At 45.6% G+C, this 27,687-nt stretch overlaps 1 protein-coding gene across 1 annotated transcript in view; it reads left to right on the forward strand.

Moving 5' to 3' along the window:
* Positions 1-27,687, forward strand: part of COMMD1 (copper metabolism domain containing 1) — a 121,808-nt gene that overhangs the window by 15,339 nt on the left and 78,782 nt on the right. The window contains exon 2 of the mRNA XM_054022074.1: positions 27,142-27,423. Within this exon, the coding sequence (XP_053878049.1) occupies positions 27,142-27,423 (282 nt within the window). The remainder of the gene's footprint in view (positions 1-27,141; positions 27,424-27,687) is intronic.

Consider the following 27,687-nt stretch of genomic DNA (forward strand, 5'->3'; position numbering starts at 1 on the left):
AGAGGGAAGTAAAGCTTATTGCCATTGATTTCAGAAGAGATAATTGTTCAGTTTTCCAAATCGTGTCAACTTACAAATTCAGGTTGATATTATGAAGTATCGCTATGAACATTGCTGTATCATGAATGCCTCTCTGACTATGTGGATCCCAGCATTGCTAGCAAGGCAGTATCAGGTCTTCCCCAGACCAAGAGCAATGGGGAATGACTGTGCTTTGACCACACTATAGTTGTGCTAAGGCGGGTGACTGAGCTGAGAGACCAGTTTGGCCAAGTTGGAGGTGGGGTGGGGGTGTTAAAATACATAGGGATTCAGTAGCTGCATCTACCCCATAGCAGTCTTGTGAGTGGCCAAGAGAGGGCGCTCAACCAGACCTGTCACAGTAGTCTCTAGGAGTATTACTCCCTTAGATTTTTTTAACTTTAAATGTAACCTGGGAAGGGGGGGGGAGGGGAGATGGGTTTTGACTCCTTTTTTGCTTCTATATAAAGAAGGGCTGAAAGGATGGAGATTTTTGTACCCTAGAAATGTAGATATTGTCTACCCTGTTTTTTTCTGAAAGACTATGGATGATTGGATAACTAGTAGGCTTGTTTGCTGTCTCCAACATAGCAAGTGAAACCTAAATAATTGACAGGTTGTATGCATTTGATTTAAATTATTTATTAATATTATTTTTGGTAGGGTTTGTAATGTTGTTCTGTCCAAGGTGGAATCTGTTTCTGATCCAAGTTTATTAACTGAACAATTGAAGCGTCATTAGTATAGTTGATACTGTATAATTACTTTATATCAAGTAATTTTTTAACCCCATTAAGGGATATTTATACACGCCTTATCCACGCACTGATTTGGGTGGGACTACTTGAATAAGGTGAGCAGGATTTGCCCATTGTCTTGTTTAAAGTGCACAAGCTTCTGTGTAGCTTTAGTAACCAAAGGTATAATCCAGAATACTTTATCCGTTATGAAGCAGATCACTTGTTTTCCTAAGCAGTAATTTGACAGTATAGTAGTCCTGTAGCAGCTGCTCAGCCTAGCCACTCAGGGTATGTCTACACTACGGGATTAATCCGAATTTATATAATTTGAATTTTGGAAACAGATTGTATAAAGTCGAATGTATGCGGCCACACTAAGCACATTAATTCGGCGGTGTGCGTCCATGTATCGGGGCTAGCGTCGATTTCCGTAGCTTTGCACTGTGGGTAGCTATCCCATAGTTCCCGCAGTCTCCTCTGCCCATTGGACTTCTGGGTTGAGATCCCAATGCCTGATGGAGCCAAAAACATTGTCGCGGGTGGTTCTGGGTACATCCTCCCCCCTCTCCAGGGAAGCAACGGCAGACAACCGTTTCGCGCCTTTTTCTTGGGTGAACAGTGCAGACGCCATACCACGGCAAGCATGGACAGAGAGGAGGAGCAGGGGTGGTCTTAGATTGTCTTTGTCTCCCCTTTCTTTTTATGGTCTTCTCCCTCTTTTGAGAAGACTCTCCAGCTCAGCTCAAGACAGCAGTCATGAACATTGTAAACACCTCGTGCGTTATCGTGCAGTTTATGCTGAACCAGAACCTGCAACACCAGGCGGCGAGGAATAGGCTACGGCAGCGCTGCGGCGAGAGCAATGAGGATATGGACATGGAATTCTATCAAACCGCGGACCCCGGTGCTTTGGAGATCATGCTGTTAATGGGGAAGGTTATAGCCATGGAACGCTGATTCTGGGCCCGGGAAACAAGCACAGACTGGTGGGACCGCATAGTGTTGCAGGTGTGGGACGATTCCCAGTGGCTGCGAAACTTTCGCATGCGTAAGAGCACTTTCTTGGAACTTTGTGACTTGCTTTCCCCTGCCCTGAAGCGCCAGAATACGAAGATGAGAGCAGCCCTCACAGTTGAGAAGCAAGTGGCGATAGCCCTGTGGAAGCTTGCAACGCCAGACAGCTACCGGTCAGTTGGGAATCAATTTGGAGTGAATAAATCTACTGTGGGGGCTGCTGTGATGCAAGTAGCCAAAGCAATCACTGAGCTGCTGCTACGAAAAGTAGTGACTCTGGGAAATGTGCAGGTCATAGTGGATGGCTTTACTGCAATGGGATTCCCTAACTGTGGTGGGGCGATAGATGGAATCCATATCCCTATCTTGGCACCGGAGCACCAGGGTACCCAGTACATAAACCGCAAGGGGTACTTTTCAATGGTGCTGCAAGCACTTGTGGATCACAAGGGACGTTTCACCAACATCTACGTGGGCTGGCCGGGAAGGGTTCATGACGCTCGCGTCTTCAGGAACACTAATCTGTTTAAACGGCTGCAACAAGGGACTTACTTCCCGGACCAGAAAATAACCGTTGGGGATGTTGAAATGCCTATAGTTATCCTTGGGGACCTAGCCTACCCCTTAATGCCATGGCTCATGAAGCCATACACAGGCAGCCTGGACAGGAGTCAGGAGCTGTTCAACTACAGGCTGAGCAAGTGCAGAATGGTGGTAGAAAGTGCATTTGGCCGTTTAAAAGGTTGCTGGCGCTCGTTACTGACTCGGTCAAACCTCAGCCAAACCAATATCCCCATTGTTATTGCTGCTTGCTGTGTGCTCCACAATCTCTGTGAGAGTAAGGGGGAGACCTTTATGGCGAGGTGGGAGGCTGAGGCAAATCGCCTGGCTGCTGATTACGCGCAGCCAGACACCAGGGCGATTAGAAGATCACACCAGGAAGCGCTGCGCATCAGAGAAGCTTTGAAAACCAGTTTCATGACTGGCCAGGCTACGGTGTGAAAGTTCTGTTTGTTGAAAACCCGCTCCCTTGATTGACTCATTCCCTGTAAGCAAACCACCCTCCCCCCTTAAATCACAGCTTGCTTTTAAAGGAAATAAAGTCACTATCGTTTAAAAATCATGTATTCTTTATGAATTGATTATAAACATAGGGAGAGAACCGACAAGGTAACCCGGATGAGGTTTGGGAGGAGGATAAGAGGGAAGTAAAAGGCCACTGAAAAAATTCAATATAATGACAGCCTTTTGGTTGGGCTGTCCACTGGAGTGGGAGGGTGCACGGAGCCTCCCCCGCCGCGATCGTACACGTCTGGGTGAGGAGGCTATGGAACATGGTGACGGGGGAGGGAGGTTATACAGCAGCTGCAGCGGCACTCTGTTATCCTGCTGCCGTTCCTGAAGCTCCACCAGACGCTGGAGCATGTCCGTTTGATCACGCAGCAGCCCCAGCGTTGCAGCCTGCCACCTCTCATCTCAAGCGTCCCTCATGACCTCACGTTCACTGGCATCTTTCCTGTACTTAGATACCATGTCCTTCCACTCATTCAAATGAGCTCTTTCGTTGCGGGTGCATTCCATTATTTCCGAGAACATCTCATCTCGCGTCCTCTTTCTCTGCCGCCTTATCTGAGATAGCCTTCGGGACGGAGGAGGGAGGCTTGAAAAATTTGCAGCTGTTGGAGGGATGGAACAAAGGAGAGAAGTTTTTAAAAAGATACATTTTACAGAACAATGCTTATACTCTTTCATGGTGAAAAACACTATTCACATTACGTAGCACATGTGATTTCAGTACAAGGTGGCATTTTCCATCTTACTATTGAGTGCCTGTGGCTTTGGTGTTAGAGATCACAGACGCAGGTCCAGGCGACAGAATTCGGCTTGCATGCAGCCATGGTAAGCCATTGTCTTTCGGCTTCTGCACCCTCCTTTCCCACATACCAAGCAAAGCCCGTTGACTTCTGCAGTTTTCCTGTTAACCTTCAGCAGCAGAAAACAAACTTAACCCTCCCCCCCATCCAATTCTCTGGGATGATCGCTGTACCCCTCCCCCCACCGCGTTGCTGGTGTCAGGGAAGATCCCTGCTAGCCAAAGGCGAAAAGCTCAGCGCCAATTCCCCCCCCGCCCCACCCACGCTTGGCTAACTGCAGGGAAGGATTTCTTTTCAGCCACAGGCAAATAGCCCAGTAGGAACGGCCACCTCTGTCCCCTTAATTAAATTCCCGTATTTCAACCAGGTTACCATGAGCGATATCACTCTCCTGAGGATTACACAGCGAGATAAAGAACAGATGTTGCTGGAATGCCAGCAAACACTGGGACCCTACGCTGCCAGGCTTTGTCATGCAATGATACCAGATTACTTGCTACTAGCATGGCGTGGTCAAGTGTCCTACCATGGAGGACGGAATAAGGCTGCACTGCCCAGAAACCTTGTGGCAAGGCTTTTGGAGTACCTCTAGGAGAGCTTCATGGAGATGTCCCTGGAGGATTTCCGCCATCCCCAGACACGTTAACAGACTTTTCCAGTAGCTGTACTGGCCGCGAATGCATCCCAAGTCCTCAGGGCAAATTAATCATTAAAAAACGCTTGCTTTTAAACCATGTTTTATATTTTAAAAGGTAAACTCACCTGAGGTCCCTTCCATGGAGTCATGGTCTTGGATATTGGCTTGGGAGGGTACTTCAGTCAGGCTGAGAAAAAGATCCTGGCTGTTGGGGAGAATGGAGTGCTGTGTGCTCTCCGCAAGCTCGTCCTCCTCCTCCTCCTCTTCCCCGTCCGCAGAATCCTCAGGTGTGGCTGATGAGATTACCCCCGCCTCGGAATCTACGGTCAGAGGTGGGGTAGTGGTGGCGGCCCCCCCTAGAATTGCATGCAGCTCAGCGTAGAAGCGGCATGTCTGCGACTCTGACCCGGAGCGACCGTTTGCCTCCTTTGTTTTCTGATAGCTTGTCTGAGCTCCTGGACTTTCACGCGGCACTGCTCTGAGTCCCTATTGTGGCCTCTCTCCATAATGCCCTTGGAGATTTTTTCAAAAGTTTTGGCATTTCGTCTTTTTGAACGAAGTTCTGCTAGCACTGAATCCTCTCCCCATATAGTGATCAGATCCAGTACCTCCCGTACGGTCCATGCTGGTGCTCTTTTTTGATTATTGGCCTGCATGGTTATCTGTTCTGATGAGCTCTCTGTCACCTGTGCTCTCCTGTGCTGGGCAAACAGGAAATGAAATTCAAATGTTCGCAGGGCTTTTCCTGTCTACCTGGACAGTGTATCCGAGTTCAGATTGCTGTCCAGAGCGGTCACAATGGTGCACTGTGGGATAGCTCCCGGAGGCCAATACCATCAAATTGCCGCCACACTAACCCTAATTCGAAATGACAATATCGATTTTGGCACTACTCACTTGTTGGGGAGGAGTACAGAAATAGATTTTAAGAGCCCTTTATTTCGAAATAAATGGCTGCGTTGTGTGGACCGGTGCAAGGTTAATTCGATTTAACGCTGCTAAATTCGAATTAAACTCATAGTGTAGACCAGGCCTCACTGGTCTAGTTTTTCATCTTAACATGCTAGGACTGCACCTCTCAGCATTAAAAATGAGGATGACCTTGGAGTACGTTTGTTCTACTGGCTACACTTCAGCAATCTCTGCACTTATCAATTCACAGCACTTACCTGTAACTCCACTGAAATAAAAATAAGCCTTACTGAAGGAAACCAGGAACATACAAAGCGGGGTGAGCTTCAAAATAAAATTTCCCTGCCTGTGATGGTCTGACATCATCTTTTGGAATTATAATGGGTTGATTTTTGGGGGGGGGGGGGTTTCACAACTCTGTCTCCTTATAAAGATGACCTTGGTTTTCATACACCTCTTTTAACCAGCTCTATGAACTGTGTTTTTTTTGTTTGTTTGTTTGTTTGTTTGTTTTTAAGAACAGTTATAGTATAAATACAGTTTAACTGAAATTCTGCATTTTCCAAATAAGGTTAGAATTTTTAGTCTTGTGAAGATCTTTGTGGGTCTCTGCCAAAAAGATTCCTACCTCATTTTGGTGGGCGGTTGTTTATCTAGTCTCCATAAACTCTGGTGTCAAGATTATAAAACATGTTCCTTGAATAAAGACAAACATAAAAGTAATATCTTTGTAAAAGGCAGCTAGGCAAAATACATTTTTACTTAGTCTCTTCTGAGAATTGTAAATTAATTTCCTTTCTCTTTCCAGATTGGTGTCACGTACAATGGACATTTTTTCACTGCTCTGTTTTCTACTTTTTTATTTCAAGGGTAGTTATCAATGTTTTAACTTTTTATATGTGCTTTGAATTTTGTACAATGTCCAGGTTTGGAGTGGCATTTTGTAAATAGAATTATTTGTAATTTCTTCGTATTTTTTTTTTGACAATCTCCTGTATAATACTCTGAATTACTAAGTAAGAGCTAAATCTAAAACAAACAAAATCTGTGCAGTGCCCATTTATCCAGAAAGGAAAACTAAAACATTTTACTAAAATAGTCTCAAAATTATCTTGGCATTGACTGTTGTATATCCAGTAGTCAGAATCATTTCTGTGGTTTTTTTGGAAGGTGCTCTCAAGTTGAATTCTTCTGAAACACTTCTACAGACAAGGTGCAAGTTAGGGCTTGTTTCCATTTAACGGTGGATCAATGCTGTGGCGATCGATCCACTGGGGGGTCTAGTGAAGATCTACTAAATCGACCGCAGATCGCTCTCCCGTCCACCGGAACAAGAAAAGTAAGGGAGTCAACAGAAGAGTGTTTCCCATTGACATACCGTAGTGTGGACTCCGCGGTAAGTGGATCTAAGCTACATCAACTTGAGTTATGTTACTAACGTAACTCAAATTATGTAGCTTAGGTTGACTTTTCCCTGTAGTGTAGACCTGCCCTTAGAGAGACAAGGTAATATCTTTTATTTGACCAACTTTTGCTGGTGAAAGAAATAAGCTTTTGAGCTACACCGAGTTCTTCGGGTCTGATAACGGTACTCAGAATGTCACATCTAAATACTATTACTCCTGGGGGAATTCTGCGTCACTGCACATGCTCAGAATTTATGTCCCCCGCAGATTTCTTTGCTTCCCTGCAGAAAAATGACTTTATGATGGGGAAGCAAAGAGAAGCCACAAGAACGGTCATGCGACCTTCCTCAGCAGTATGTTTCGGGTGCCCAGGGCAGCTGACAGAGAAGTAAATCACTGTGGGGCAGGAGGCAGGACTGGGGAAGATCCTGCTGGTGGCTCCTAACCTGCGCTGAGCTCAGCTGCTAGTCCCGGCTGGGCTGGGGAGGACGGGACTTCTTCCCCTGCACGGCATTCAGGGCCAGATCAGACCCACTCCCAGATTTCTCTTCCAGCTGCAGGAAGCTCTGCAAACTCCCCCTCCCCACTTCCTGCGCCCATTGCTCGTCAGCTGCAGGGGGAGGGCTTCCTGTATGGGGAACTGCTCCCCCATCTGTACAACCCTGTGCATCAAGACCCCCCTGCCGAGCCTCTCCCCCTGCATTCAGAACACCCCCATTTATGAGCCCCACTCTCTCTGCACCTGGACCACCCCATGAGCCATGTGCACCCGGATCCCCACTCCACCGAGCCCCAACCAGCTACACCTGCATCCCCACCCCACTGAGCCCCCCACACCCAAGCCCCCCTGCCGCTGAGCCCCATCCACCTTTACCTGGACCCCCCTACAGAGTCCCATTACTGTTGCACCCAGAACCTCCCAACAAGCCCCAGTGCATCCAGATCGCACTCGGATCCCCCACTGAGCCGCTCCAACCCAGATTGCCCCACACAGAACCCTCTCAACCCACACCTGGATCCCCCCAGATTAAGCCCCTCCACATTTGGATCCTGCCTTGCTGAGCATGGCTGCCCACACAGAGAGACAGGGCCCTGGGGTGTTTCTGGGGCAGGCCTGGTCCTTGCGCTGTGTCAGGGTTGGGTGTAGCCTCACCCCTGAGTCCATGTCCCCGGGGGGGAGCTGCACAGTGATCTCCCATCTCACTGCAGCAAGTGGCCTGTGCTCCCCAGTGCCAGGCTGGAGCCTCCACAATGATTTGACAAATAAAATTTGCAGAATTTTAAAATATTATGCGCAGAATTTTTAAGTTTTTTGGCACAGAGTTTTAATCTTTTTGGTGCATAATGCCGTCAGGAGTAAAATACAAGGTGGAACAGATTGTTCAGCATAAGTAGTTAACACACATTCTAAAGCACCATATAAAATGAAGTGGCCCATTAATACCTCAGCAATCATAGGAAAAAAAGGAGACTAGTGAGTTACAGATTGCTGTAATAAACCATAAATCTAGTATCTTTATTAAGACCATGATTTTTAGTGTCTAGGGCCTGGTCTACACTAGGGAATTAGGTCAGTATAACTGCCATGCAGTTAAATTATCCTAACCCCTGGTGTAGACAGCTACTACCTCTCGGGGAGGTGTGTTACCTATGCTGCTGGGAGAACTCTTCCCATCGGTGTAAGCAGTGTCTTCGCTGAGGCCTTGGCTACACTCGGGAATTCACAGCGCTGCCACGGCAGCGCTGTGAAGCGCAAGTGTAGTCGCGCCGCCAGCGCTGTGAGAGAGCTCTCGCAGCGCTGTATGTACTCCACCTCTCCGAGGGGAGTAGCTTGCAGCACTGCGAGCGAGCGTGCAGCGTTGCAGGCTCTGATTACACTGGTGCTTTACAGCGCTGTACTCACTGCGCTCGGGAGGGGGGCGTTTTCACACCCCTGAGCGCAGCAAGTTGCAGTGCTCTACAGCGCCAGTGTAGCCAAGGCCTGAGGTACAGGTGCACTGTGTATCATTTTAAGTGTAGACAAGCCCTTGTCTTTGTAACTTCTTTAACTAACTCCTCCAAGAATTTCACCTTTTGCCTTCTAGTCCAGAATCCTTGTGACAAGGTTAGAGAATGATAATTACTTCCTCCTCAGACAGGACAGTAATGTTTGTGTTGCTAGTACTACTTTAAATCTCAGAATTGCAATAGTGAAGCTCTGAAGGATCTACTAGCATAAGTGCCTGCCAGACAGATTTTTCTAGTTCCTTGGGCAAATGGGCTGTTCATGTTCAAGAACTTAATCAACATGAGCTGTCTAGTCAATCCTGTTGAAATCCATGTCAAATAAGTGATAAACATCAAAAGCTCTTCTGTGGCAGGGACCACACCCTTTTGTTTGTCTCTAAAGAGTCAATCACACCTTTGGCATTACATAGATAAGGTGATTAAACTCTAGTGTCTCCGCCATGTTGGAGAGAATGAGGAGTGGAATTCTTTGCCTTTATCTATATCCTCGCTATTCTTCTTCAGCCCTTCCCTAGCTTGGCCTCCAAGGGATAAAGCTTTACAGCTCTTGTCTCGGAAAGATGATGGTTGAGCTGCTTGGTGGTTGAAATACCTCATTAAACACGTCTCAGGATGCACTTTCCCTTTAGAAGCAAGAGGATTTTGTCATTTTTCTCTTGCTGTTTTTATTGAGCTCAAGCGTGAGGAGGGTTCTACTGTCAGATTATTTTAAAACACAGTAATATATGAAACTCCTACCTGCCTCTCTCATAGAATTCCCAGCGCTATGAAATAAGTCTTATCCAGAGCCGGAAAGATTTGACCTGCCAATATCACAGTACGGTTTCTTCTTATTTTGGGTTTTTCCTGTCACTTTGGATAAAATAATCGGATGATGATATCTGTCTATGATTCCATATATATAATCTCTCTCTCGCGCTCACACGCGCACACGCACGCGCACACGCACGCGCGCACACGCACACACACGCACGCGCACACACTCTCACACACACGCGCACACACTCTCACACACACACACACGCGCGCACACACACACGCGCACACACACACACACGCGCGCGCACACACGCACGCGCACACACGCACGCGCACGCGCACACACACACACACACGCACGCGCACACACTCTCACACACACGCGCACACACTCTCACACACACACACACGCGCGCACACACACGCGCGCGCACACACACACACACGCGCGCACACACGCACGCGCACACACGCACGCGCACGCGCACACACGCGCACGCGCACACACACACACACGCACACGCACACACACGCACGCGCACACGCACACGTGCGCACACACACGCACGCGCACACGCACGCGCACGCACGCGCACGCGCACACACACGCACGCGCACACACACGCACGCGCACACACGCACGCGCACACACACACGCACGCGCACACACACACGCACGCGCACACACACACACACGCGCACACACACACTGTAGAGCTAAGTGTTGTACTCTTAAGTTGTAAACATCTTTTATTATTATCTGGATCTTTTTTGGGTACCCTCTCTCATTCAGAAGTTTGACATTAAGTGACAACTTTCTTCATTGATTTTTTTTGTATGCAAGGATTGTTATCTAATTCAGTCACCATTGAGAAAACTTAAAGGGTGGAAATACACCTCTACCCCGATATAACGTGACCCGCTATAACATGAATTCGGATATAATGCGGTAAAGCAATGCTCCGGGGGGTGGGGGAGACGGGGACTGTGCACTCCGGTGGATCAAAGCAAGATCGCTATAACGCGGTTTCACCTGTAATGCGGTAAGATTTTTTTGGCTCCCGAGGACAGCTTTATATCGAGGTAGAGGTGTATTTGTTTTTAATACATATGCTTTGGCTTTGAAAGTTTAAACTAGCTAAAGATTGAGAGTAAAGTTGCTTTACTATCGAATGTGTTAAAGTATATATGATGTAATGGCTGTTAGCTCTCCATTTTCTTTTTTTTTAGGGTATTTATGAAAATTAAAATGATTCCTTTTTATACGTCTTTATTAGTTGTAGTCTATAAGGTTACTGTTGGTGATAAGTTAACAAGTGCTGTGGGACTGGATCTGTCGTTTTGACTTGGGAATTTCAAAAAAAGTCAGATGTGGGATATGGATTCTGTCCATTCTCGTTCATGAGACAGCTGTGAAATCAGGCTGCTTTTTTAGAGTAATTGGAAAAGATTTCATTCCGCTGAGACATTTGCGTCTCTTTTTAAAACTGAGGGCAAGTCTACACTTAAAACGCTGCATTGGCTCAGCTGCAGTGCTTTAAATAAGATGTTCTATGCCAACGGGAGAGAGCTCTCCCATCAACATTGTTAATCCACCTCCCCAAGAGGCGGTAGCTTATCTGTGGGAGATGCTCTCCCACCGACATAGCGCTGTCTACATTGGGGTTAAGTCGGTATAACTACATCGCTCAGGGTGTGGAATGTTCACATCCCGGAGCGACATAGTTAGGCTGATATAGATCTGTAGTGTAGTCCAGACCTAAGATTCATCTTGAATGTATCCCTCTGTTTCTGGATGAGCTTCATTAAAGTCAGAATGGCTGCTGCTTGTTTGTTTATTGTAATATGTGAGGTAAAGTGTTTTTTTTAAAGATTTAATCATTACGATGAATGATTAGAATTTATTTTAACTCTTTTAATAATATAAGTTCATGCTTGAAATCAGACATAGCAGGCTCTTGAATCTGGACCTCCCACATCCCCAGTGAGTGCTCCAACCATCAAGTTATTGGCTATTCTGAGGCAGGTAAAAATCTCGTATGCTCAGATATTATGTGAAAGGACCCATCTAAGAATAGTTAGTTAAGATTCTATCCAGCATCAAGTGGTTTGGAAATTCTTACCCAGAGGCATTTTTTAAGTGCAAGGACCAAAACCACCTGTTCTTTGAGATTCACATTCTCAAAGCAAAGGCCAGCAACTTATTATTTATAAGTGTGCATGGCACTTTATAGATCTATAGAAAGTCAAGGCTAGACAGGTAACAAGTAAAAATATTTGCGTTATTGCTTATTGTATTATCACTTCTATACAGGCTTTATTAAGGACACTCTCTGCTTACGCTCGACTGCAATCTTCCTTCAGCTGATTGTACTGACGCTTCACAATCTTTCTTCACAATATTAACTTTCTTTTAAATGTTTCTTAGAATTTATTACAGTGCTGTAATTTCTAAGAAATACTAATACTTATTTTACACATACAGTGGGCCACGTCCTGTCCCCTGCTCTGGCCTCACGGCAACTGGCAGGCCGCCCCCCGCAGCTTGCTGCCCCAGGCACACGCTTGGTGCGTTGGTGCCTGGAGCCGCCCCTGTTCATCACTCCCCTCAAGATCTCCTGACCCAGTATGTGACATGGCTGGAATACTGCTTACTCCAACAAGCCCGGATAACATAACTAGTGGGTGTAGGGTAGAAGAACAGCTTCAGGGGTACATGTTACACAGGGGGGCTAACAGGCTGCAGTAGCTCTGAGCATCGGGGAAAGCATATGTGGCTTAAAGCTACCTTTTACCCCACTGCACCTTTGCAGCCTTTCTGGAGCCCAGCTTGCCTGGACACAAGAATTAGTTCCTCTCTCTCTGTGTGTGTGTGTGTATATGTAGAGTGTCTTTAGTAAAGTCTGTATAGAAGTGATAATACAATACAACAAATTCCCCCCCCCCACTCACACACACAGTTTTGCTCAACACCTTGTTTTCTTCCTTCATGCTCTCCCTTCCCTCTTATTTCCATTTGTTTGCTCTCTTCCTCTCCAATCCCCCATATTTTCTCTTTGTCTCCTCTTGCTTTCTGACCTCTCAATTGCTATGGAAGGTGGCAGCTTCAGGCTGAAGATGATGATGGTAGCACCTACAAGAACTCCTCCTTTCTTCCTGTCCCATTCCCAACTGATTAGCAGTGCGCTGGCTGTTGCCCAGAGCTATACAGATGCAGAATGTGGGAAAGCCGGATAGGGAGCCAGAATTGGCTCCATAGCATGATGTATGTCAACATGACTGATAGGAGCTTGAAGGTACTAGAGGAGGAATGGATTGTTGCGCTCTGGTGATGGTAGTTGGTTGCAATTATAGCTGCGTTGATTGATGGCCTGATCTCACTTGCAGCCTATAACTCTATTTAAAATATGATCAGCAGCCTTTTGAGTTGGGAAGGTGGTCTCTAGCAGACGTGTTCTTCTTTTTAGAAAGCTGAACACCTTAGGGTGACCAGACGTCCCGATTTTATCGGGACCGTCCCGATATTTCCTTGTTTGTCTCACGTCCCGACCGACATGCGGTCGGGACACTGGACAAACAAGGAAATGCCCCGGAGCCTAGAGCCCGGAAGTGCTCGCACCCCCCCCCCCCCCCCGCCCCGACTCCTCCCCCATTGGCTCCCTCCCCGAATCCCCGCCTCTTCCCCGGGCTCACCATTCCCCCTCCCTCCACAAGCGCTGGAGGGAGGCCCGGGAGACGCAGGGGAAGCGCGGGGCCGGGGTGAGTAACAGTCCGGCCTGGCCCCGAGCAGGCAGGACTCAGTTGGGTGGTAGGGCGAGGAGGGGGGCGGCCCGCGGGGCCAGGCGGCGGCTGTTGTTGTCCCCCCGGCCAGCGGGACTCGGGAGCAGCCGCTGCTGCAGCTCCCACTGCCAGGGCGGGGGAGGAAGCGGCCATGGTGCTCCGCGGCTCTGGCGCCCCCGAACCCCCTGAGCCGGGGCCTGCTGCGGGGACCCAGCAGCGCGCACTCTGGGCCCAGCCCCTGGCCGGTCGCGTCTGGGCTGCTGCCCAGCTGGTGCTATCCCGCGGCGGCCCCGGGGCGGAGGCATCGGCAGCCCAGCCCCGTTCGTTCCCCTGCGGGACCCGAGCGGGACAGGGGGGCTGGGGCCTGCTGCCCCCACTCCGGGGCCGCCGCGGGATAGCACCAGCTGGGCAGCAGCCCAGACGCGACTGGCCAGGGGCTGGGCGCAGCGTGTGCGCTGCTGGGTCCCCGCAGCAGGCCCGGGTTCGGGGGCGCCAGAGCCGCAGCCGCGGAGCGCCATGGCCGCTTCCTCCCCCGCGGCAGTGGGAGCTGCAGCAGCGGCTGCTCCCGAGTCCCGCTGGCCGGGGGTGAGAACAGCCGCCGCCTGGCCCCATGGGCCGCCCCCTCCTCGCCCTACCACCCAACTGAGTCCTGCCTGCTCGGGGCCAGGCCGGACTCTTACTCACCCCGGCCCCGCGCTTCCCCTGCATCTCCCGGGCCTCCCTCCAGCGCTTGCGGAGGAAGGGTTTTTTTTTTTTTTGGCCCCGCCCCCCGCCACGCTCCCCCCTCCCCCCCCCCGCGTCCCGATATTTGTCTTGGGTGATCTGGTCACCCTAGAACACCTTGAGTGGCAAAGATGGAGAGTTAATTTCCTGTCCTGACTGATGAGGTGCTTTGAGCAAGAATTGACAATGATTGAAGGATGCAGGAAAATGAAGTGTTTGTTCATTGTCTTTGCTGTGATTTAAGTAACAGAGAGGAAATCACTATGTAGGAGCTTATACTTTGTCCAGTTTCATTTGTTGGGAGAACACTAACATGCAAAATAACACAGTAATAATTTCCAAGAATGACCCCAATTAATCACTGCCTCATGATAAATTTAGAGAGGAGTAAAACTTCCTTTCCCTCATGTCTTCAAAATATGAGCTGACCTAACTTCTATTTTTAGCTGTACTGAGTGAAACCAGATTAGACATTGAGCAGCAGTCCAGAGCAGCAAGTAATTTCCCCGAAATGCTTGGAGAAACCTGATAAATGGAGTGTTTATTATTTTATTTCTCAAGGAGGAGAGAGGGAAGGAGAAGTAAGGGCAGTCACATGACCTTTTTGGAGCAAGACAGATCATATAGCAAGCTCCACTGCTTCCTCTCGCTGTCACTTCCCAACTCTCAGTTCGTTCCCTAGAGTTTTCTTCTGTCTCTCACCCGGTGTTTCTTCTGCTCTGTCTAAATCTGTTTTTGCTCTTGTGCATTTTATCTCTGCCTTCCCTTCATTTTTAAGAGGTAGTGCTACAAATGGTCTCAATTTGTTTAATATTTTAAATCTCAAATATAGCTCCTCCATGGGGATGGGGAATATTGAACTATAAATAGTTTTGGACTGAATCATATAGTATAATATGATTTTAAAAGGTCTACAGAAAATATGTCCTCTGGTTATACAGAACCATAGAAATAGTGTTTCCATTTTTTAATAAATAAAATGGCTGTGGGAACCAGTCACCCATGTACAGCATATACATTATAGAAATAGTGGGAATGCAGCACAAAACCCTCTCTTAAGCTGTCACTGGAGATCGATGTAAACTGTGGGAGAACTGATAGCAAAGCTAGAAATTAAGTTTATGGCGATTGCTCAGTTGAGTACTATCTCGGATAGACAAAGCATTTCAAATTTTAACATCCTCATTTGTGACCCTAACAGTAATAACTGTTCAGTATGTATGTGCATTTCATTTTTCTCTCCCTTCGTTTGCGCACGCATGCTCTGTCTCTCACCTGTCCATAGTTTATGTCCTCTCAGGAAAGCTCTCTCCTTAAACTTTTCACCAAATATGCAGACAGCATTTGTAGAGACCTAGCTATAATTAGCCTTAGTAGTAGGTGGGGAGCATTCTGTTTTTAATTGTTGATCATTTGGTGCAAAGCACATAAGAGGAACTTTAAGTTGATCCAAACAGATAAGCCATAGGGACTCATCCTTCATTTAAAGAAAATTTTATTTTTTGCTACAGTTTTGAGTCTTGATTGGTAGGTTTGCAGGAAATACTATTTGTGACCACAGCAGAGGGTCTCAGATTGTTGTTCACCTGGTGGTTGTCTATTTTAATCAGTCCTTCTTCCCTCCTCTGTCACCAAAACAACTCTTCATGTCACAGTGAATTGGCACTTCCTGAAGTGGGTAACTTTAGGGGGCACTGCTTTCCTGAAGTGCCAGTTTAAAACTGTCAGAAATGCAAGACAGACTGATGGTAGAGGCAGGATGGAGAAAAATGTGGCCACTTCAGAGGATTTTTAAATATAATAGCAAGTTCTTTCGCATTCAGTTGCGGGCTAGTCTTGACCTAAAAATGTCTCAGCCTGTGTGAGTCAATCCAGACAGCAACAGTATTATGATCTAGTGTTAACATTAAAAAAAAATAATAATAATAATCAGTGAAAAGCTTCAGGTTAAGGAGTCCAAATAAATAAATAAATAAATAACCATGCATTAGAAGGTTATGGAGGAGTAATTATCAGCTACATTGAGAAAGTGGAAGAGTAGGGAAGGATAGCAGTGATATGTGGGAAAGGATTTGTTTTCTTCCCCATGCAGAGATGGGGACTATTGTAAGGAGTGTGTATGAAATCATACTTAGTAATACGATTAGCAGGGCCGGCTCCAGGCACCAGCCTACCAAGCTCGTGCTTGGGGCGGCACCTGGAGGGGGGCGGCGCGGTGCTCCGGCCCCCGGGGAGAGCGGGGCCACGGCCGGGCTCACGGACCTCCCCCCGGCGCCCTCCCCCCGGCGCCCTCCCCCCGGCTGGGGCTCGCCGCCCTCTCGCCGCCCTGCTCCCTGCGCTCTGGCCGCCGGGGGGAGAGCGGAGCCCCCGCCGGGGCTCGCCGCCCTCCCCCGGGGGCTCTGGCCGCCCTCCCCCCGCGGGGGGGTAGGAGGGGCGGCCGGCGGCTTTTTTGCCTGGGGCAGCAAAAAAGCCAGAGCCGGCCCTGACGATTAGAAAGGCAGGAAAGGTGTAATGGGGCTATTTTTGTCTGAAATTTCAGAAATGCTTACAGATCTTGGTAGTTAACAGAAGTTAGTTATCCACCTTGCCGCTCTGCAGCCTGTGTAACCTCTTCTTTTGGAAGGTTAAAGAAACCAGAACAACTTGAAGAAAAAAAATTTGCGCATACACATCCATTGAATATCCAGTGATGTAACCAGGGCAATCTCTCTTTCCATGATCAAATAGCTGTATAAATCAGGATAAAAAAAAAAGATTCCAAACAATCTTATTCTCTAGAAAAACTTCTGAGCATTAAGTGATGATATGCCTTTCGAATTTACTGGTGGCAAACCTGACATGTATTTCATTGTAGTTATCTAAAAAATCCGTTCTTCCCTGCAAATAAACGCCTTTTCTTTTCACTTTTAAACATGAATCACAGCTCAGTAAGGGAACAAATCAAAACAATTTTGTGAGCTACTGTAGAAATAGAATAAAGTAAACCTTTAATTGTAATACCCCCAATGGATTAAAAAAACAAGAGAACAGTTTAAAAACCTACTAGGTTGATTAAGTGTGTTGTGATTTCTGAATAAGATGTTCGCTTTTTATTCAGGGGGTCATTTGCCACATTCACAAGGTAAGAAAAAGGGGATGGACAGGCCATTGCATCTAATTTGCCTTAATGCTGACTCTCTTAAGAAAGCTGTTACGCTCAAATAAATAATTTACATGAGGCACAACCTGCCAAATATTTGAAAACCGCCTCTGTATCGTGGGAAACTTGGGAAAATGAACTTGACTAACATTCAGAGCACATCTATGGGAAACAGCTCAATGTAATGAAGATGGCTGTATTAGCAACCGTGGGAGAGAATCTGGGGTGGAAATACAGGATTGGAGAGATGAGAGAAGATATCTGCATATGGAGAAATCCTGTGATATTTCTCCTGACTGAAACTCCTGTTGACGCCAGAACATATATGACAGTGCTGGGCACCTGGTTTGACTGTGCAGAAGGATAGTGAAGACTAGCTGGATCCTACAGCTAATTCTCCTGCTTTCCCCCCACATGTAGTACAGACACAAGTAGTATTGAGACTGCATGCCCTAAATGAAGGCACGGCTTGGTCCAGTGTTGGCTCTAAATCCAACAAATATCCTATTTCAAAAAACTTAATGAAGGAGATGTGTAATTGCTTAATATTAATAGGGATTAACTGTATGTAGAAGTATGGAAGTATTTTGACATACTGGGCCACATTCAGAGCTAATGTGAGTTGGTGCAGCTCCATTAAAGGGTATGGAGCTGCATCTAGTTACTTATCTCTGAATTTGGTCATGCTCTCCCAGCATGTGCTGAATTTATGATGCCTTAAAAAGTTTTTAAAGGTTATATTTCTAGGAGAATCATCATTAAACTATTTGTGACAAAACAACCACCTCCCACCCTTGCTGACAAGAAATCCAATGAGGCAAGTTATTAATATAGTACATGGTACTGAATTGTTTTTGTTTCTATGTGCCTTTGATTTCATTGTGCTAAAAACTGGCAGCAATCTGCAGTTTTGAGGGTTAGTTAAAGACAATGCCTGCAGGTCTTGCCATGGCAAATTCTTGGAACCCTGCCATAACTGTTGACAAGTAAAGTTTTGTTTCTGGAAACTAAGGGTGTTTTCCCACTGGATTTTACCAATTGTTTTTCGTTGTTATTACATGCTTGTCGGACTCTATTTCTCAGAAAAGATAATGAATTTAAATCTGTATTTCCTGCTGTGCATACCAGAGCACATGTCTCATGGTTCTAATGAAAATTAGACAAATTCCAACCTCTCCAGATTATCAAATATATTCCATTAAGGAAATGGTATTTGAAGTAACATTTTTATTGGCTGATTTATTTTAAGAGTTAATGGAAATATGCTGAAGATGAATTAAAGGAAAAAAACTATGAAGAAACTATTTGTTGTTGTTAGTATACAATTGTTTGTTCTCTAGAAAGAAACCTAGCCAGGACAGGAATTTGAATTCTCATAATATAGTGCAAATGCTTTCTATAAACAATTTATATTTAAAACATCTGATTTTAATATAATTTACATTTTAAAATCTGTAGCAGAAGGTCACTGCACCTGTGAAAATTTGCATAATCTGCTCACAAAACAATGGCAGAATGGGAATGCCATTGTAATACATTCGTCAGATCTTGTTCTTCTTACTTGCTTAGGTAAATAGTCATGCAAGTTTAAATGAGATTACTCACATGAATAAAGTGAGTATGATTTAGCCCATTGTTAACGGACTTCTTTCCTGCCCTCATGCTGGTGGTTTAATAATAAAAACATCGTTTCTATTGGAATAGTAAGTATTTTATGTAAACATAGTCCATGCGCAGGGTCAGCAGCACGCTGAGTGTTTTAACCCCAGAAATTGGAGTTCAGAGCCAGGATAAATATTTTTCACATGGCTTAGTTTTATCTTATTCCTCATTTATGTACATCACAGAACTGCAAAATTTGGGACAGTGTCTGCTCAACAGAGGCCCCTGGTAGGCAGGAGTACGCTCAGTCAGTGTAGAGCCATTGATGAGGCTATGTGGGCAAAGTTTGCACAGTGCTTGCCTGTATCAAGGTCAAGATACTGCAATAGGGTCCCATCTCCACGAGAAAAAGTCATTGTGTTGCGGGACCCAGTTACAACATGGTAGTGCCTGACAAGTTAAAGCAGTGTGGCCTTGCAGTGTAGGGTGTTCTTTAATCACAGTAAATTCAGAAACTAATGGAAGTTGTGTGACTAAATGCATTACGTGGCTTTGAAAATCACAGCCTCCTGCAACACTAAATAGTGTTTTGACCATATTGATTATTGCAGTGTTGTAATTTAGTAGCATTTTTGTAGTATGAGCAGGATTTTGGACTCTTGCTTCTATGAGCTCTAAAATTCTACTTAGTCAAAATAAAAAATATTTTCTGACTTTGTTATTGTTTGCATTTGTATTTATAGCATCTACATACCCCATCTGAGCGGGGGAGACTGCATTATCTAGGTGCTGACCAAACATGTTAAGAAGACATATCCTGCCTCCATGAGCTTTCAATTGAAATAGACAAGACAGACAAAAAGCTGGAAGGGGAAATGAGAAACAGAGGCACAGATAGGTAAAGTGACTTGCCCAAGGTCACACAGTAGAGCCAGAATCATAGAATATCAGGGTTGGAAGGGACCTCAGGAGGTCATCTAGTTCAACCCCTGCACAAAGCAGGACCAATCCCCAACTAAATCATCCCAACCAGGGCTTTGTGAAGCCTGACCTTAAAAACCTCTATGGAAGGAGATTCCACCACCTCCCTAGGTAACCCATTCCAGTACTTTACTACCCTCCTAGTGAAATAGTGTTTCCTAATATCCAACCTAGACCTCCTCCATTGCAACTTGAGACCATTACTCCTTGTTCTGTCATTTGGTACCACTGAGAACAGTCTAGATCCATCCTCTTTGGAACCCCCTTTCAGGTAGTTGAAAGCAGCTATCAAGCCCCCCCCTCATTCTTCTCTTCTGCAGACAAAATAATCCCAGTTTCCTCAGCCTCTCCTCATAAGTCATATGCTCCAGCCCCCTAATCATTTTTGTTGCCCTCCACTGGACTCTTTCCAATTTTTCCACATCTTTTTGTAGTGTGGGGCCCAAAACTGGACACAGTACTCCAGATGAGGCATCACCAATGCCGAATAGAGGGGAATGATCACGTCCTTCGATCTGCTGGCAATGCTCCTACTTATACAGTCCAAAATGCTGTTCGCCTTCTTGGCAACAAGGGCACACACTTGACTCATATCCAGCTTCTCGTCCACTGTACCCCCTAGGTCCTTTTCTGCAGAACTGCTGCCTAGCCACTCGGTCCCTAATCTATAGCAGTGCATGGGATTCTTCCGTCCTAAATGCAGGACTCTGCACTTATCCTTGTTGAACCTCATCAGATTACTTTTGGCCCAATCCTCTAATTTGTCTAGGTCCCTCTGTATCCTATCCCTACCTTCCAGTGTATCTACCACTCCTCCTAGTTTAGTGTTATCTGCAAACTTGCTGAGGGTGCACTCCACCCCATCCTCCAGATCATTAATGAAGATATTGAACAAAACTGGCCCCAGGACCGACCGTTGGGGCACTCTGCTTGATACCGGCTGCCCAAGCAAACTAGACAAGGAGCCATTGATCACTACCCATTGAGCCTGACAATCTAGCCAGCTTTTTATCCACCTTATAGTCCATTCATCAAACCCATACTTCTTTAACTTGCTGGCAAGAATACTGTGGGAGACCGTATCAAAAGCTTTGCTAAAGTCAAGGAATAACACGAATAGAAATAGAGTTTAGCTCTCCTGATTTCTATTCCAGTATATTATCCACTAGATCATGTTACTGCCTGTCAGTTAGAAGGGTCAAAGTGTTTCTGTGATTATGTTCAGTCATTATCTTTAAATATAGTTTACAATTAAAGGACCTCATTCTGATCTCACTCTGGAATAAATCAGTAATAAGTCTGTTAAACTCAGTGGAGTTACACCTGTGCAAAACCTCTCAAACTTGCTAATATAATTCACTTTGGGTTCCCTGGAGTATGAAAGACCTGTACAAGTATAGACTTGTCTAATTCCATTGTGTAACCTGGCAAGAAGTACTGGCAAAGTGAGCGTAGTTTTTTTAAAACACGTCAGTTCTGTAAAGGATATTCCATTGGAAGAATAAACACCTACTCCAAAAACTCCATGATTAATGATGTATGATTTTTGAGTGGACATATGTTGGGGGACATATGCTTGAATATCTGTTATCATTCGCTGTTGTAAATGAACAGCAGTCTTTTTAGTTTTCAGCAGTTTGTGTTTCTTCCTTCTCAAATTGAATCCCTCATTTCTTTTTGGGAGTGTGTTTAAAAAAAACAAAACAGAAACTCAAGCTCACACCTCAGTCTCCTTCCCACTCCCTACTCTTCTTTCTTTTTTTGAGAAACGTTTTGGTTTTCTTTACTCCATTAATAAACAAAAGAGGTATAGCCATCCCGATCCCTTCCACCTACCTCTCCCTTTGCTTGTCATCTTTAATTAGGGTGACCAGATATCCCGATTTTATAGGGACAGTCCCGATTTTTGGGTCTTTTTCTTATATAGGCTCCTATTACCCCCCACCCCCTGTCCTGATTTTTCACACTTGCTGTCTGGTCACCCTATCTTTAATTCTCTGAACCCAGGATGTGTTATTTTGGAACACCCTCATCATCAAGTCAGATATCTTGCCTGATGCTTTTAGAGAAAGGTAACCTGACCTTCCTTCCACTTTAAGCTCCATCTACACTAGGAAATTGACTGTAATTAGTAGTGCATCCTCCTGAACCAGTACTGAAAATTAACTGCTAGAGCCAATGCAAGAAAGCATTCTTCAGCACCACTGTGTCTCAAGAACATTTCCTGTAATGTTGCTGAAATGAGTTTGTACTGTTTTTGGTGGCAGTGAGGCCATTTTTATCACTGGTTTTGGGGGGGGACCAGTTGGTGAAGGTTGGTAGCAACTAGTCAATATCCTGGTATAAGCAGAACCTTATATGATCATCATAAGTCCCAAAACATGAGAGGGTGAGGGGAAACTGCACAATCAGGGATGAAGATGATATCTTTAGTTTAAAAATTAAAACCGTCTAACCTAACTTAAGATTAGTCCATAGACACTGCAAAAAAGAGTATTCAGTGTACTTCCGTATTCTGGTTGATTACTGAATGGGCATTGTTAAGAATGGTTGCTGTAAGAGCTCCATAACTTAAATAAATGTTAATGATTCTGCATACAGTATGAATAGAATCATGTCTTGAAGCAAATTTAAATTAAAACATTGACTCAGACTTAATAAAGTGATCAAGAATTGAACCACTGTCATTCCTCCGTAGGTAATGAAGTGACAATGAAATTGTTTGTGGATATTTAAAGAATGGATTGCACAAGTAGCAGGAACAATTCAGATGCCACAGAAAACAAAGGCTTGTCAGCCACCTTAATTGCTGAGCCAGGTTCTTTGGAACTTCCAGCTGTCTTCTTGTCTCAAACCAAAATATAATTTTCTTTTCTTTTTGATGGGGGAAGGGACAGGGTGGTAGGGGAGAAGTTTAATCTAAAGCAGTTGGGTCATTTCAGAGAACCAGGTTGGGGGAAATGTTTTATCTATCTATCTACCTATCTACCTACCTACCCACAATGGTTTTGTTGAGAAGGTCTAGCCCAGGGCTGGCCAACCTGTGGCTCCGGAGCCACATGCGGCTCTTCAGAAGTTAATATGCGGCTCCTTGTATAGGCACCGACTCCAGGGTTGGAGCTACAGGCACCAACTTTCCAATGTGCCGGGAGGTGCTCACTGCTCAACTTCTGGCTCTGCCACAGGCCTGGCCCCCACTCCACTCCACCCCTTCCCGCACCCTCCCCTGAGCCTGCCATGCCCTCGTTCCTCCCCCTCCCCCCAGAGCCTCCTGCACACCACGAAACAGCTGATCGGGAGGTGCGGGGAGGGAGGGAGAGGAGCTGATTGGCAGGGCTGCTGGTGGGTGGGAGGCGCTGGAAACAAGGGGGGGAAGCTGATGGGGGGCTGCTGACATATTACTGTGACTCATTGGTAAATTCTGGCTCCTTCTCATGCTCAGGTTGGCCACCCCTGGTCTAGCCCCTCCATGTCTTGGAGCAGGAACTCAGAGTTAGAGAGTGGAGTCTCCCTGGTAGCAGTGATATGTTTCTTGCTATCTGCATGAAAATTTGCCCAAATTTGGTCAAGTTATAAACCTTTGAAAAATCTGTTTGTACCTGCTCAATAGTTTTGTTAGTTTAGCGGCTAAATTCTCTGAAGAGTTCATCTGCACGGAGCATGTTAAATAGAGCTGGTTTGGTTTTTATTCCAAACTGGAGCAAACCAACTTTTGAAATATTGGAATTCTCTGGTAATTGCATTTCATGTTCTCCACACAGCTCCGGTGTTAGATCCGCTCATGTGTGTCAATCAGATTGCACAAGTACCATCTCCACAGATAAGCTGAACATCATAGGCGGCAGGTGAAGCTTCCCCTTTGGGTGGCTAGCACCCTGTCCCACCTCTTCCTCCTGTGGCCCTGCCTCTTCCGCCACAGTCCCGCCCACACTCCACCCCTGCTCTGCCCCAGACCCCCTCCACGCTCGCCCCCCCCGCCACTGCTCTTCACATCTTTCCTCTTCTCCACCCTGTCCCCGCGAGGTGCCCGCCATGTTACTCCTCTTCTCCACCCCCCTCCACTGCGAGGCCCCCCACCGTCCTCAGGGACATCGCGGCTGGGGGGGCCTCATGGGGGTGGAGGAGAGGAGGGACGTGGTGAGCAACGCGGACATCTGGTGCGGGGGGTGGAGAGGAGGGGAAGAGACGGAGCGCAGGCGGGGCTGCCATGGTCCAGGCATCCGGGAGCGGGTCGTCAGTGGCTGCGCCAGGGGAGGCTTAACCTCCCCAGGCCTTTTATATCCGCCACCTATGCTGAACACGCTCCATTCCAGGGCAGCAGGGGCTGAGCAGGACTTTCCCTGCAGTTGTGCTTCCTGACTGCCATGAGCTGCTGTGGCACCAGACACAGTAACTGAGAGCAGGGAGACTCCCTTCTGTGCTCTTAATGGTCCTCTGCCTGGAATGCAGAAAGGTGAAGTACAGGGGTCAGGGAGAGTTGCCGTATGCAGGGGAGGGGGGCAGAAGCTTGGATGGGAGGAGGGGATGGGAGGAAGGTGAGGAAGGAAGGTGGGAGGAAGGTGAGGAAATCCCAGTATTAAGGCTACCTGTGCAACCTTACTTTAGCCCACATATGCATGTGCATTAGGATGCAGTCTTTCATTACATGATCACATCGTTTTTTTTCCCACAAGACTCCTGCTTTGTTCAGTGCACGGTAATGTATGTTACTGCGTCTGAGGAGGAATAGAACAGGAGCCAATTTTATGCATAGCTGAATGAATGAACTTGTATCTCAAGTTGGTCTTGCTCTTTATTTGTGCTGCTATAATCAAGTTTATATAGGTTTTCTCCCGGCCTACTCCATTTTTCCCCACAACTTGCACAAATGTCAGATAACTGGTAACACATATATGCGCAGACAGGATATTTTTCATATTGATAAAATGATAGAAAATATTTCACACTCCTGTTAACTGACAGTCTTTTGCATGCAAAAAAAAAAAAGACATTTGAAACTAATTTTTCTTTTGGCAAATGAAGACTGGTACTCTTTTTCCACTTACAGGACCATTAGAGTAAATTGAGATAAATATCTCTGCCATAAAAGCAAACAAAGTCTGCACAAATATTGGTCACATTAGAGAAATAAGTATTAGAGATGTGTACTAGACATATTGAAGGGTTTTTTAATTTTTTTTTTTTTTTTTTTTTTTTTTTCATTTTAAAAGCCTTTAAATCACACAAGAGGTAGCAACTAGGCCAGTTTGAGAATTCTGTGGTATAGTTGCCTTCTTTAAAGAAAATTGTGAAAGCTTCAGAAAAAATGCTTTCTATTCTAGCAGACAAAACAGAATCCCATTATGGATACAACTTGTTTTTCTTCTGAAAAATACACACGCAATGGAGTATGTGGTGTATATACTTAGATGTAAGCATATACTGTTATTGGCTGTATGTGTTGTGGGTAGCAGAATGCTGCTGTCATTATCCAGAACTTTTTATAACGTGTGCCCCCTTTCTTGTATTGGGCTGTACATAAACCTCTCATTTCTTTTGCCAGCCAGTCTAGTTAGTTTCAATCTAGTTTAATTTTTTTTAATCATCTACTGTTACACCCAGCCAATCTGTAAGAAAGTAATGAACCCTGCCTGAGCAGCATAAGAACATAAGAATGGCCATACTGAGTCAGACCAGCGGTTCATTTAACCCAGTATCCTGTCTTCCGACAGTGGCTAATTCCAGGTGCTTCAGAGGAATGAACAGAACAGGGCAATTACCAAGTGATCCATCCTCTGTTGGTCAGTCCCAGCATCTGGCAACACCTCCCTCCCTCTTATCCTCTGATCCCAGACTATTAAGGATGAAAAGGGGGTGGGAGGAAGGGAAAATTAATACTTATTCAAAGGGCTTTACAAAATATTAACTAGTTTGCAGTACCTCTCCCGGGTACATAATTATTATCCTCACTTTACCGATGGAGATGCATAGTTTGTGACTTGTCCAAAACCACACAAACTATCAATATCTGAGCTGGATTAGAATTTTGGAACAAGATTGTTATTCCTTTCTTCTCCGCATTGTATAGGCCCCAGTAGGAGCACTGGTTCAGTTTTGGGTAGTGCAGTTTTTAAAAGGGACAAATTAGGTCTCATCCTGGAAGGTGCTGAGAGACCTCAACTCCCAAGGATTTTCAGTGGGATCAGCAGTGTTTAGCACCTTCCAGGATTTTGCCCCTAGAATATATAGTAGAGCAACAAGAATAAAATGGCATGGAAATTAGACCTATCAATAGAGGTTAAAAACTGAGGATAGTGGTTATTAGTCTTGTCTCACTCCCTCCTTTATCTCCATAACGATAATACTTAGTCCGACATGAGTACAGGGAATTGGACTAGATGATCTCTCGAGGTCCCTTCCAGTCTTATGATTCTCTAATTGATTCTATGATCTTGAAGACAGGGATCAGTTATATGCATTTGTCACTGAAGGCAAGACAATAGGTAACTGTTTTAAGATGCAGAAAAGAAAACTTAGGTTAAATGTTAGGAGAAAACGCTATGGCAGTCTGAACAGTCGTCGTCTTAGTGTATGCGCAATGTGCCTCATGTGGCACATGACCAGGATTCATCACCAAATTTGGTCGGCTGGTTGGATCATTAGCTTCCCCGGCCTGGGCCGGGTACTGACGCGGAGTGTGATGTGAATGCTGATCCATGCCCCTCCCCCCCCCCCCCCCCCCAGTTAGACAATGAAAAATTGAGGCTCTAGAATCATCATCATTGGAGAAAAAGTCAGATTTGACATCTATCAGAGACAGTTTTTGAATAATCATTTCTGTCAGTGTTGAGAGGAGGACTAAATAACCAAATGGAGCTTCCTTGTAGCACACAGACACAGTATATGAAACAGAATCCACTGATACTTCAGAATAATACTTAGTTAAGTTTAAAAATTAGTTCATAGGTGTATAATTATTAGCATGAGGATACCTTTAAATACTACATGGAATGAAGGTGGAAATATTTTTGGGACATAACACATGGAATAGCTTGCCTTGTTTTTTACTGGGTACTTTGAAGATGCAGGTCAGGTTCCAAAACGAGGGCAAACCTACCTCCATGTCTTGTCCTATGATGTGGAGATTGAGCTGCTTTGAGGGTACTGTGGCAGTAATGTAAGCACTCTAGTGAATCAGGGTTTCTCTCCATCTGTCTCAGTCTTGATTGGGGAAACACTGCACGCTCCCCCATCCACTATCCCTAACTTTCCTCCACAAACACACTGTTTCTGTACGTGCTACCTAATTCTTCACCACTGTTCCCTATGGGACTAAGCCCCTCCAGATGATGTGGTGTAAAAGTTTGGGGGTAATTAATAGGGAGAAAGTTGCACACAACAGTCAACTGAATGGCTTTTGCAGGGTTCCTAGATTTGCCCACAATATTCTTGTACAAAATGACTTTCATAAAAGTTTGAAAACGTATGGATGTGCTCTTTTTGTAGATTGTTTAGATTGTGAAAAAATACATTCAAGCAGGCTTTTCTTTCTTTTTTTTCTCCCCAGTCTGTAGCTTCAGCAGACATGGATTTGAACCAGCTGGAGGCCTTTCTTACTGCCCAAACCAAAAAGCAGGGAGGTATCACAGCAGATCAGGCTGCAGTCATTGCAAAATTTTGGAAAAACCACAGAACAAAAATTCGAGAGAGTCTGATAAATCAAAGTAGGTGGGACAGCACCTTGAAAAACATGAACTGGAGAGTGGATTTGAAATCGCAGTCAAGACACGTCGATCAAATAAACACCCCTGTTGCAATTGTTGAAATGGAGCTGGGGAAAAATGGGCAGGTGAGCTATCTTTGTTTTTAAAACTTAAAAGATCTGATCTTGGGAAACTCAGACACTAAAACCTTTTACCTCTTGATTAATGGAATGCATGCAAACCCAGTCATTGTACTTGTTACCTCCCAGCTTCTCACTGTGCTTGCACCTGTGCTCACCTTCTTTGGTGTAATCTGGTTTCCCCACATAGTCCAGAATTGAGCTCTCAAATCCAATTCCTAGCCTTTTTAACTTCAGCTCAGGGCGTCCTGAGGTGTAGAAGGCAAACGC

Source organism: Malaclemys terrapin, chromosome 3 (assembly GCF_027887155.1).
Source record: "Malaclemys terrapin pileata isolate rMalTer1 chromosome 3, rMalTer1.hap1, whole genome shotgun sequence".
In the NCBI taxonomy this organism is placed as follows: Eukaryota; Metazoa; Chordata; order Testudines; family Emydidae; genus Malaclemys; species Malaclemys terrapin.